Genomic DNA, 13,349 nt, shown 5'->3' with positions numbered 1-13,349 from the left:
CTTTTTTTTTTTCGGTGGATACGCTGCCAGATTGCAAAGAAATCTAAGTCTTGTAGATGGATGTGCCAACAGATAATAATTCATTCCATGGCCTCCCGTACCCTCAATTAGCTCATTGTGGTCATGTGTGGGGACAAGTGGGAGGGGCGGGTTGTCCTCTTATACCATTGGTGAACTACTTCTTGCTGTCGAATCCTTAAATGGGATGCTTCAAGAGAGAGATTGGCTAAAATAAATGCACTTTATTGGGTATTTTTTTTCCTTTTATCAAATGCAAGAGTATAAACAGAAGTATAGATGTTGGATAAAGACACTAAGATTGAGGTTGAAGTTTTTGAAAAACAATATATAATTTATAATGCCTTCGATGTGAAACATCGCATATACATGCGATAAGAGTTGCTTTGGATTTTAACAATAGATATTGAACATGAATTTTTCTAGCTAAGAACTTATGTTTCACCCAAGTCAAATTCTTAGAATTTTTATTAAAAGATTAAGTAATGACAAACGGTTACAAAGAGATTAGCAAGACAATCGTAATAACACTGAAAACAAAATAGTAATACCAAAATAGTAACAAAATAGTAAAACAAAATAGCTGTTTGGTTCCTGTGGCTGGCTGGCTGGTTCCCGTGCCTTGGTCCTTTGGTTCCCGTGGATGGTTGTTTGGTTCCCGTGGCTGGCTGGCTGGTTCCCGTGCCTTGGCCCTTTGGTTCCCATGGCTGGCTGCTTGATTCCAATGGTTGGCTGCTTGGTTTCCGTGGCTTCTCTTCTATGTTTCCTGTACCGTATGGGGGCAGCTGTTTGGTGGCTGTTTGGGGGGAAAATTCCATGGGATTTTCTCTGTTTTCTGTGCAATTTTCATGCAGCAGATTTGCTATCTTTTGGTCTTCCGTTTGCTATCTTTTGGCCTTTTTTTGTGTCTTTTGGTCTTCCATATTCCCTAATTTGGGTGGCTGTTAGGCTGCCCTCTTTGGTTTTATAAGTAGGAGTTGTTTTATGTTAAAAAAAGAGTTATGATGAGATTTTTGGAGCCAAAAACCTGAGGGTTTTTTCTTCCTTCTTTGGAAAAGCTTGCGAGCTTGTTCCAACCCTTCTCCTTCTTCTAGGAAAGCTTGCGAGCTTGTCCTTTCTTCGTCTAGTCTTCTAACCTCTTTCTTCTCTCCACTAGTGTCATTCCATATGTATCATTCTTCTCAAGGCAAAGCTTCTTTAGGTGTTTGTTTTATTTCTTAAGTTTGTAAGTCCTTTTTTAAGTGTCTTGTAAGGTGTTTGTGTTTGTAAGTGTCAAAGTTTGTAAGCGTCTTGTAAGAGTCTTTATGATATAAAATGTGTCTTTTAGTATTTTGTGTCTTTTTGTAATATTTTGTGTATCTTCTGTTATCTTCTAATTTATAGGAAGAGTATCTCTTTTGTTAGCAAAAATTTGGGGCGCTCTCCCAAATTTTTGCTTGCATCAGCTATGAAGGCTGATCTCTCATCTCTGGACTGCACTACCTGGGAGATGACATTTTTGTGTCAAATGAAGACTATCTATTTGATTCTAGATAACAATGAAGGCTTCCAAAATTAAGATTCATCTGATCTTTTTAGTTACAACAATAAAGGCCTATTTTATTTTATTTTTTTGAAATTATTATTATTATTATTATTTTTTCACTTTTACTTCTCGGTTTCAGAAGAACTGAGACGAGTCTTAAGGGACTTGGATCAAGTAGCTAGGGCACGCACGCAAAGAGACTTCGTCTCCATCACGTTCGCCAGGTTCCACCCGCTCAAGTCCTTCGACTTCAGCTCCTCTTCTCACCCACGCGTCGTCCTTCCTATACTCAAGAGGAGTCGACGGCGGTGAACAAACCTATGATGGCCCATTCGGCCTTCCTTCATTTGGCACCGACCAAATTCCAGAATCGCAGAGGAGACAACGTACAAGCTTTAGCGTCAATGAAGGCCTAACAGAACCTCTTCAGCGGCGCTTTGTTTGACTATGCGTCGGTTCTTCGGCTCCTTCGTGGCTGATCGACTACGCTCCTTCGACGTCGTTGTTGTTCGGCTTCGGGTGCGTCGTTTCTTCGGCTCCTTCGTGGTTGTTCGACTTCACTACTTCGACGACTTCTCCTTCCTGTCGGATCGGAAGTTACGATACTTGGATCGGGATGTCGGCTAGGGCTTCTTTCTTCGATAAGGCTTTTGATTTATTCTTCTTTTCTTCCTCCGACAATCTATGATCCACAATGAAGCCCGTTGGCTCTGATACCATGTTATAATTCATATAATTTGAGAGGGAAAAAAATATACTTCTTATTATTATAAAAAATTATCCCTATTTATAGATCTATACAAGATGTCTTAATAAAGAAACAAATAACTTCTAATTGATACATAATCGTCTCAATATAATCCTTCCTAATTCAGCTACCCAAATATAGAATGAGATTGGCTTGATCCAAGTGAGCCTCCCACGGATTCTCATCCTGACCGTGGGATCAAGTGCCAAGGGATGATTGAGATTTTGACATTTTCTTCTTTTGATTGTATTATTATGAGATTAACACACTTCATACCTTATACAGTATTCTAATGAGTGCTACCAGTACAGTTCTTGTTAACTTATGAGGCAGATCATTGCCTTCTCACACGTGACTATCAAAGATGTATGAAGTTTATTGGTTATTTTTTAAGTTCCACTACCAATATCCGTATAGTTTTCTCCTTTTGATTATATTTATTACGTGATTATCATACTTATACCTTTTACAGAATTCTTATGAATTTTAACAGTACAGTTTTTGTTAACTTAAGAAGCAGATCATTACTTTCTTACTGTTTATGTGACTATCAAAGCTGTATGAACTTTATAGCTTATTTTTTTTAGTTGGACTACCAATATACCAATATCCTGATAGGTTTCTCCTTTTGGTTTTTAAATTTTATTTATTGTACTTTGAAGTAAATAAACAAATATATATATATATATATATATTCTAATTCTAATTTTGGATTTTGTTATGCTGTTACACACATTAAAAAACCTAGTGTCTTTTGATTCTTCATCCAGGGTTTATGACGACCTTCCTCTCTATGACATTCTAAATGAATTTCAGAAAGGTCATAGCCACATGGCTGTGGTTGTTAGATGCATGAACGCTGAGGCAAGCACAGAAAGAAGAAAGAGTAATTCATCTGAGACCAGAAAAGATCATAGTAAGAGGCATGGGCGAGGTATGTGCTCTCCTATGGCAATCCTTATTATCTCTGGTCTGAATATCACAGAACTGGATGCTCTATTTTTTCAGATGGATCTCAATCTGCCCTGTCTGAGCATATCACTATCACTGTAAATGGTTCTCCTGTGAATCACAGTATAACTGAATCTCGTAGTTCTGCACCGAAAAGTATTTTGGAGAGACAGGGGGATACACGCTCACAATCTAGAAGATCTGATCGAGGGAGGTATGATAATATTCTTGACATTAAGGCTGAGTCTCTTCCCAGCTATCGACTTGATGAGGAAGTTGTGGGCATCATAACGATGGAGGACCTGATGGAAGAGTTACTACAGGTTTAAAATCGTTTAGTGGCAGCTGTTTTTGACTTTATTGTTTATAACATTTCATAAGATTACACTGAAAACATGGATAATTACTAGCTTCACCTTGTAGGAACTTTTTGTCAGAAAGGAATGGGGAGATGGGATGAGTAGTTGAATAATGATAGTTTTAGAGTTACTTCTTACAATTGTAATGTTCATTTTTCTTATAATAAATAATAAGCATTTCTTGATAATAAATTATCTCTAGGTATATCGCAAGCTTGATATTTATGATTAAGAAGCCTAATCAGTCTATCTTAAATTCATTTGATAATGACAAAGATCCTCAAAAATTTTTTCATGTATTTCATTTCTATGACAGTATGTCACTGGGAAAAGAAACTTTAGATCCTTCTTAGGCTAATTTATACTCTGCGGATTCTGCATGAAATTGTGCAGGCTCAGAAAAACTTTACGACGATTTAGCTTTGTTGTGATGTTCTAAAGACATAAATTAAGTGAGAATAGAAATGAGTTCTGTCAAATGGTTGCCCTAGCAAATTTCTGGTAAATATGCCTGTTATTTGTCTTTTAATTTCTTTAGCCTTTAGGGTAATGTTGGACTGTTACTTGCACAGAGGAAGACTTTAGCTTGTTTTTAAGTTCTTATTATCATTCTTAAAGCTAGCATGTAAGGCTTCTAAAACTTTCACTTTGAATTGCTTCTGAAGGAGGAAATATTGGACGAAACTGATGAGTACGTTGACGTTCATAACAAGTAAGTCTTTCTGTATGTACTCAGCAATTACGTGTGCTTTTTTTCGTTTGATTGTCTGTGAATTGCCATTTCATGGATATTTTTGTCGATTCCTTGACAGGATCAAGATAAATATGCTGCCACCAAAAGGGTCATTCTCTCCAAGGTCATTGGGACCTCAATCTCTCTCTCAATTCCTACGACGGAGCCCAATAGCATCTCCACTCTCTTGCTATCATAGTTCATCTAACTTACGTTCACCTGATTCCTTTCATGTTCAACCTTCTGGGTCAACAGCAACCATTTCAAGTTCTCTTCTTAGTGCAGTGCAAAGCTTGCCAGATGAGGGTGAAGGCATCAAGAGCGGTTCTCCAACTTCTTATCAAGTAAGTGCTGTGTTGTTTGTTTTTTTGTCAAAATCTGATATGGTCCTTAATTTTGTGCTAATTAAAGATTGATTAAGTTCTGAACATCATTTGGTTGCACAGTAGTTTGCAACTTTAGATTTTAAATCTGAAGGTTTTGACGCAAGAATATTCTCTTTTCTAAAGTCACAAACCTTTTTATTCTTGATTTTGATGTTTTAATCACCCGAGAAAGTCAAAATGTTGCTGCCCAAATGTTTTAGGGGTCAGTTGGACCTTAATATCTGCCATTTGATAACCTATTTAAATTCGACTGATGCTTCAAATTACAACATATTAGGACATCTAATGTTTGTTGACCTTTAATATACATTCCACAATCACGTTGCGAGGTGGTACATATCTAGATGTTTTGTGAAATTACTCAAACGTCGTCCTTCTACGAAACAGAGAACGCCCTCATATTCATAATGTCAAAATCATCAAAGAGACACCCTTCATGTGTGTTCGATTGGATGACAAAAACGACGAACTAATAGCACTATGTTGCACGAGATCACTCTAAAGACCTTTGATCGTAAAGAGGATCGTGTGAGAATGCTTCGTGGGTTAAATATTAATTTAAATTGTAAGTCCAATCATTCTTTTTGAACGGACTGGAGTTGACATGACTTGAATTAACAAGTGAATATTTGATCTTAAAACTCATTAGGATGTTTAATTTTACGTTCACATTAGACTTTCAAGCCCAATTAAAAGAAAGTTTATTATAAAATACAAGCCCTCGACTTCAACATTTGTACAACAATTCACAACATCAGTAGTTGAACTTGATCCTTTATTGATGGATAGACGGAGTTAACAAGATTTAAACCATGAAATAAAATTGCTAAAAAAAATCAATGATGGTTGTGTTGGATGTGAATATCAATCGAAGGGGACTATGCCTTTTTAAATGCATCTAAGCCTTGCAGGATACAAATATATTTAAAGTGACTTCAATTAGGGATTTAGGGGTGTCAAAATCTGACTCCACACAGACCCAACTTGAAAAATTCTGGATTCGTGTCAACCCGTTTACTATACGGGTTAGGTTTATGTTTAAATTTTTAACCCATTTTTAAAACTGGGTCAGATTCAGGTTGACCCGAAAACCGAAATCAACCTGATTGACCTGAGAACCAGCGACCTCGTCTCGTCGCTTCAGGCGAGCAGTCCAAGCCCGTGCTGTCTTTCTTGTCACGTCAGGTCACATGCGGCCAGCCGTCGCTTTCCTCCAGGCTGCAATTGAAGGTCCCATACTCCCATTGAAGCTCCTGCCGTCTAATGCCCCATCCAACAACTAGTTTAATAGTTTTTCCTGCTGTCACCAGTCCCACCACTGGCCACTTCATCATTATATATTCTCTTCTAAATTAAATATTTTTTTCATTGGTTGTATATTTCCCATTATATGCTACATACTAATTAATCAAGTGAGGAGTTGAGGTATAGGCGTACAACTTTCATATACTTAAGTTGACAATCAGTTGATTAAGCATTAATAACCATTCATTAATTAAAGTCATTAGCCTCACACTACTGTTTTGCTGCAAGCAACGATTTTTTAATATTATATTATTATACTTCCCTTATTAATTCACATTAAAATAAACTTAGATCTATTGATTTTATGACTGTGTCGTGCATAATCAGTGACTCGTTTCGTGCGTGAACAGTGACTAGCGGGTGCGGGTCGGGTAAATCCGGTAACTCGCACGGGTCGGGTCCGGTTGAAAATCCTAACCCATTTGCAAAATCGCGTCGGGTTCGGGTTGACCCATTTAGATTCGGGACAACTCGGATTCGACCCGAACCCGACCCTTCAACCTATTTTGACACCCCTAACTTCAATGCCACCTTAATAATGATTGTGTTGACAGAAAATCTTAACCTGTGAGTTCTACTTAATTTTCAAAAATGCTTTTAAATCTCAAAGTTTCGAATTTGGGGCTTATAATTTGATAAAAGTTATAAATTCATTATCCCCAAAAAATTTTAACATTTAAAGTAAAATCGATCACCGGAATTTGAAGTGAAATTTATTCATCTTTTGCAACCATTTGCGAGTGATAAATTTGAGAATAACTTTAAGCTCACGAAGAGCGAATGCTTAGTCGAGCGTATCACTAAGATTTATTCAAAAACAATCTCTCACCATTAAGAAGTGACACGCTTCCTCTAACCTGTGGCTTTGATGCCAAATGGCATAACATGCAAATTGTTTTAGCCGGGGTCCTCTTATCAAATTGTTTTGCAGCAAATGGACACTAGTAAATTACGGTCACAACCAGAGCTCATATTTTCCCCAATGACTCAAAACTCTTGCATAATGAATTATAGGGTATACTTGATGTGGCACAAAGCCTTCTATTAGCTAAGATTGACTTGAATTTGTCCCCTTTAGACAAAGTTACCCCAAGTCTACAAGATACCCTTCGATGAAGAAATCCATGGCTACTGACAAGATTCCTTCAGTTAGGGTAGATAGCCTCCTATTACTTAGTAGATTATATATTGCAATAGTTCAGGATAACGGAGCCATGGGATCTTAATCAGGTTTGTCATCATTTCCTTAACTATCTTCATTAAGTGCACGATGATAAATTTCAAACCCAAAAAATCTAAATCCAAATCCTAAAACTATTTCTATTTTTATGTTAGGCATTTAGTGCTTATCTAACAATTAGTCTCAATCGAAAGTTTTCTCTTATTATTAGGAGGGGTTATTAATTTAGGAATTTACGTCTATGAGAAATCAGAAATCAGATTATAAAGTTCTCACGAAAGGAGGGAGAAATCTTTGGGTAGTATCTTATGTTTTAAATCAGCTTTCTGAAACTTATCCCGAACATCTTTCATTAAAACTCTCCTCGAAAAAAGCACCAAGCAGCTGAGGCACAAATTTTCGGAACCCAAAATTTTTGTTTTAACAATACATACTAAAACCTCGAGGCTTATTTCAATAAGCCATTTAACTTTATTTTTTCTCATTTATTTTTGTTATCTCTTGGCATCAAGTAGAAATCCTAGCTTTGATATTATTTATAGTTTGAACTCTTAATGATTGACTTAATGAAATTCATAGTTTTTTCCTCATGATACAACTTTTTAGATATCATTAATTAACTCTGAACTTCAAACATTCGTGCATTATCCACTTTGGCCTAATAAGCTAATCGATTTTGTCTTTTTGGTGTAATTTTTAAAAAAGTTCACTTATTATAGGAGCTCAGTATATTTTTCCCATTTGAATCTTATTTGTTTCCTGTTTTCTTCTCTCTTGTTAGGGATTATTTGGATTTCTCAAGTATTTCCTAACAAGTACTAATGAATAATAAATCAAATTCTAATATATTAAGTACAATTGAAGCATAAAAACAAGTGTCAAGGAGTTCGACCTTAATGATGAAGGGTATGTTTATCTTTTAACCAGTAAAGAGTTACCCACCTAATGAACGTCACAGGCTATCCAAACATATTGATTATGATGTTCATCTTTTTTACTACAAAATACAGTGCTCCATATATCCTAGATTTAAAAGAATCTTAATTAATTATATATTTAATACATTGCACATCAAAATATTAATGACAAAAACAAGTTAAGCATATTCCTAAAATTGTTGATCCTATGAATTTCATTTAGTTTGTACTTCATAATCAATATTGGATAATCATGGGAATATTATGATCCATTAATCTTTTTATAATGATATTCTTAAAATTTGTATTATTAGAACAAACCCATTAAACATTTTTTAGCAATGCACGTTCTGATATCTCTTATTGTAATTTTGTAATTTATATAAACGTTGACTTTCTATAAATTCCATCCACCCATTATTTTATAGTTTAAATGTATATAGCATTTATGTATATAAAGTATATTACAATTAATTAATATTTTTTATTTTTAATTAGGGATATATATATATATATATATATATATGCATTCATTTCTAAAAAAAATTAGATTCACTGCTTAGGATTTATTATCATACTATTACTGCTTTATCCTTATTACAAAAGAATAACTAAAATAAAAAGCACCTCCTTTGCTCGACTCTCTTGGCCATGAGCTTCACTTGTCAATGTCATTCATCTTGCCTGCTCTAGTTATTGATAGTCTCAAAAGTTGAGCATTGCCCCCATTATTTTTTCTCACCTTGACTCCAAGCCCTAGCTGCAAAGGTAGTTTGTCCTTGTCGCCAAGCATGTTTGGCGCCTCATTTTTTATTGGTAGTTTGCAAGCATCTCGGCCTTCTATTTAGTGTTGTCATCGATCTTGACGGCACCAGAAAGCTTGCCTTCTTCTTCCCACGTGTCTTGCGCCTCTATGCTCTCGCCTCCTCTCATGCTTTCACCTTTCATGGCGCTCTAAATCTCAATGCGAAAAATGGCAGAGGAGAAAACAAGTTGGGATTGATATGGTTGAATCGGTCTCGTCTAAAAGAAAAAAAAAAAAAAAACATGGGTTCTCAAATTTGATCCCTATGAGACAAAGAGCCCTTGCCCTTTTTTTGGTTGCAACTTTGCACCCGCTGATTTAAATCTAATCTATTATTGATCCTCAAAATTTATCCCTATTGAATGGGAAGTTCTTATTTTTTTCTCTGTTCTATTTACTATCTTCACATTCGAATGCCCATATCATGTCTATCAACTCTCTAGACTAGAAGCAAAGCTATGCATTACTTCTATCACTACTTCCATTGGTTCATTTTTGCACCACGGTCCTTAATATTTCCACATCCTCCCTCTTTGAAAAGCCCCACTCATTCTCAATCTTCTAGGGCCTTACCTTCACCCAGCATAACTTGCATAATAGGCAGAGAAATGGGATATATTCAGATTCGGTCAACCCAAATAGCGGAACCATGTTGATATTGATTTATGAACCAGCTCAACCATATCTCTTTGTCGTTTTATTTACCAGGTAACCTTAACTCAAGCTTGGAAACTCTACTCTCTCCATCAAGAGTCCTCTCTGCCGCCTTACAATTTATGGAGAACTCCAGCCTTAATTAGTGGTTCGACATTAGTTTTCCTGCCACCTCCCTTCTTGAAGAATTTGATGCCCTTAGTGTTAATATGATTTATAAACACCCCTGGCATGCCTGTCATCTTCACCCATAGCAGGTATTAGATTGGAAAATAAGAGTTTTTTCTTTGTCAAGGTATTGGCAATGAGAGGCAAAGGACAATTAGAGACATAGGAAGGTGTAGCAGTGAAAATGTTCCGAAGTTAATGACACAGAGTGAGGAAACTTATTGGGATGAATCCTGTGTAGGAGGTAGATAAAGAGAAGAAAGTGGTAAGAAGTTAAAATTAATGAACACCTCAAAGTAAGGGAGTTAGGTGGTAGAGACTACAGAGGTAGAAAACGTGAGAATCCTATTAGGAAGAAAGAATCTCCAAGGGGAAACTACTAGAAAATTCTTTCTTTATTACACCTGCAATTTTGACTGAATTTGATGTAGGACTAAATGCTTTAAATGAATGAAATAGAATTTGCATGAATTCTTGAAATAAGCAAGTAAGTTTGAAAATATTAGCAATCCAAAAGATAAAATAAAACAAGAGAGGAGTACCTACGTTTAGGCTAAGCCGCTTGCCAAAGACTTGAAAAATTAAAACAAGTTAGAAATTCAACAATCATGCTAAGTACATAGCTTTCAACAAAAAATCTCTAATCTAACAATAAGATTAGGAGCAAATAAAGTGCACTCAATCCTACATTTACTAAGTTTTGGCAACGGCGAAACAAAATCCTACGTTTACTAAGCTTAGGCAAAGGTGAAACTCGGCTCCTTGTGAATCTCCATCACCTATAAGATTAGGAGAATTAGAAAAGTAAATAAAAAGGGGAAGAAGTTCACCCTTATCAAACCCGGAAACAAGTAGGCAAGGGGTTGACGAAGTTCGTCGTAGCTCCTCTTGAAGGTTCAATTGGAACGGAAGAAGTCTCTTCCAAGCATCGAACTGTTGAATGTAGAGATCATGTGCTTGCCTTGAAGAATCCTTTGAGAAAAAGAAGTTTCCCTCAAGAATTGGAGTAGTAGAAGGCAAGAGGGTGGTGGTCGGCCAAGGGGAAAAGAACAAGGTGTAAGAGTTTTGACTTCAGATTTTGAATGAGTAGGTGGAGGGAAAAATAACTTGGAAATGAATCCTCAATCAATATCTTGTGATTGAAATTAATCGAGGAAGAGAAAGGGGAAGGAGGGGCGGCGAGATTGAGAAGGAAAGGAGCTTTATTTCTTACCACAAAGAGGAGTTTACTTAGGGAAAGAAATCAAGTAGGAGGAGGCTTGGAAATTTCGGCCAAGTGTGGGGGTGGGAATTTGGAAATATTCTAAAGAGGAGAATTGGGTTTTAGGAAAGGATTCCAAAACCAAATCCTAAGGGGGCCAGAGGCATTAAAGGTCTAGGAGGGAATAAAGGGGAGGGATTAAAGGTTTCCTAATTTTGGTTTAGGAATTAGGAAAGGCCTTAATTAATTCCTAATGAATTTGAAATTCAAATGGGTTTATATTTAGAAACTTTCCTAAAATAAGCTCCCTTAAATAAGGAAAGAAAATTTTGAATTCAATTTGTTTGAATTTTGAAATTGGATCTTCCCAAATCAAGTATTTATTTATGGAAAGTATTCAAACAAAGATTTAAATTTTGGAGGGAGTGGAAGGAAGTTGAGGCCGGCGGTTAGGTGGGTGAGCCGTGGGTGGGGTGAGGGGAGAAAGGGTCGGGTGAAAGTGGAAGGGGGGTTAGGTTTAACCAATGGAGAGGGGGAGTTGTATGGTGGCCGACGACTTAAGCCAATGGAGAGGAGCTCTAGGCCGGCGGCCAGTTGAGGGAGGAAAGAGGGGAGAAGAAGATAGAGAAGGTAGAACCACGAACCCGGCCGTCTCCAAGGTTGGTGGGTGATCTGATTTTCCCTCTCCTAGGGATTTCTCCAAAGCTCTCTCCGAGAACTCACAAATACTCTCAAAACACACAAGTGCAAGAAGTTTTCATAATATTCATTCATTGATTTTCAAAGAGAACATAGGGGCTATAAATAGCCTTGTACATAAGACTCAAAATAAAAAAGACCACAATGCCCTTAAAGCTTAGATACGACCTTCTTTTAAGTAAAGGGTAAAAACGAAAAAACAATTACAACATAAATAATAATAAAAGACAAATAACCTAATAAAACAAATACATGAAATAACTCAAAATACATTGATGCGATCATGGCCGTAGATCGATGGCCACACCTTTGATTCATGCTCTGATGTCCCCATCAAAAGTATAAGATATTATCTTATTTATAGAAATAAAGTTACAAATATGAGATCAAATAATTTGAAATCAAATCCTAATTTTAAATTAAAAATAATAATAATAAATTCATAATCTTTATGAAATAAAATCTAAATAAATCATATAACCACATATTTATTGGACTACAAAAGTTCCCGTGGGCTCCAAAAAAAATTATTCCAAAGAGTTTAAATGCTACTCTATGTTGCACCGATACACCTATTTATGAAGGCGTGCTGTATCTGATACACGGATACGCCTCCGATACTCCACTGATACGTGTCAGATACGTCAAAGATGTATCCAATTAAAATACTATTTAATTTCAAAAGGACACACGTATCCGATACACGTGTCCGTTGAAAAACAAACGTCGTATTTACTTCCGCGACTGCGAGCAAAGCTCTCTCATTTTTGAGTGGGTTTGAGTCTCTTGATGATATGAGAATATTAGAAATTACTAATCTTTCACTTGATGAGCCTGAATTAAAAGCTATGATATTTATTGAAGATGATATAGAAGTTCAGAGACAACCACTGAAGAAGCTAATCATATCATTCCTTCTATTGAATAGTTGAAACTTTATGTGCTAGACAATTTATGTTTATGCTTTTGTTGTTGTACTAGACATTTAATGCTTACTTATATTTTGATATTATAAGCTATAAGGCTACAAATGATGTTGTTGTCTTTTTTTTTTTTTTGTAATTTCAATTATTATGCTTTGATTGTTTTCTTAATTTTTATGTATGATTTATAAATTATGATGCCATGTCCGCGTCGTACCTGTATCCTGTATTTTTAAGAATTGACGTGTCCCGTATCTGTATCGTGTCGTATCCATGTCACCGTATCCGTGTCGGTGCAACATAGAATTGCTACTAGAGAAAGAATTGGATATCTTCATGCTATAGTGCTAGTGAAATCCATTTTAAATGAAATGAAAGGTCTGCTCCGAATGAAGATGTGATGACTGAGAAATACATCTTGAAGAAGGGATGAATGTAAATTACATCATCATCTACAATTTTAACCGATGGCTATCTTTATCCATCCTCAAGAACAATACTAATATTATGTCTGGAATAAGATTTACTCAACCTTATTGAATTATTGAATGACCAAAGTTGATTACTTGATTGTATATTCCTTTTTTTTATTTTCCTGTTTGGGTTTATGGATATGATACATTAAGTAATTTGTCATGTGAGGTCACTAGTTTTGGCTCTCTTATCAAACGGCTCTATTTTAATTTAAGAGTGAGAATGTGAGAGAACATGTGATTGGATGTTTAAGATCAATTTCTAAGTTCGATACCTACTTTTGGAAAAGTTATGTTGTCAACA

General features: G+C 35.9%; 1 protein-coding gene across 2 annotated transcripts in view; it reads left to right on the top strand.

The window, feature by feature from the left end:
* The window catches only part of LOC110098257 (DUF21 domain-containing protein At2g14520), a 61,276-nt gene that overhangs the window by 46,086 nt on the left and 1,841 nt on the right, over positions 1-13,349 (top strand). For both annotated transcript variants that reach the window (XM_028693283.1, XM_028693284.1), the window contains exons 9-12: positions 3,062-3,225; positions 3,300-3,565; positions 4,267-4,313; positions 4,414-4,678. In XM_028693283.1, the coding sequence (XP_028549116.1) occupies positions 3,062-3,225; positions 3,300-3,565; positions 4,267-4,313; positions 4,414-4,678 (742 nt within the window). The remainder of the gene's footprint in view (positions 1-3,061; positions 3,226-3,299; positions 3,566-4,266; positions 4,314-4,413; positions 4,679-13,349) is intronic.

This window comes from Dendrobium catenatum, unplaced genomic scaffold (assembly GCF_001605985.2).
Source record: "Dendrobium catenatum unplaced genomic scaffold, ASM160598v2 fragScaff_scaffold_249, whole genome shotgun sequence".
Classification (NCBI taxonomy): Eukaryota; Viridiplantae; Streptophyta; class Magnoliopsida; order Asparagales; family Orchidaceae; genus Dendrobium; species Dendrobium catenatum.
Note: the sequence above shows the minus strand (reverse complement) of the source record. Positions and strands in the feature narration are given on the sequence as shown.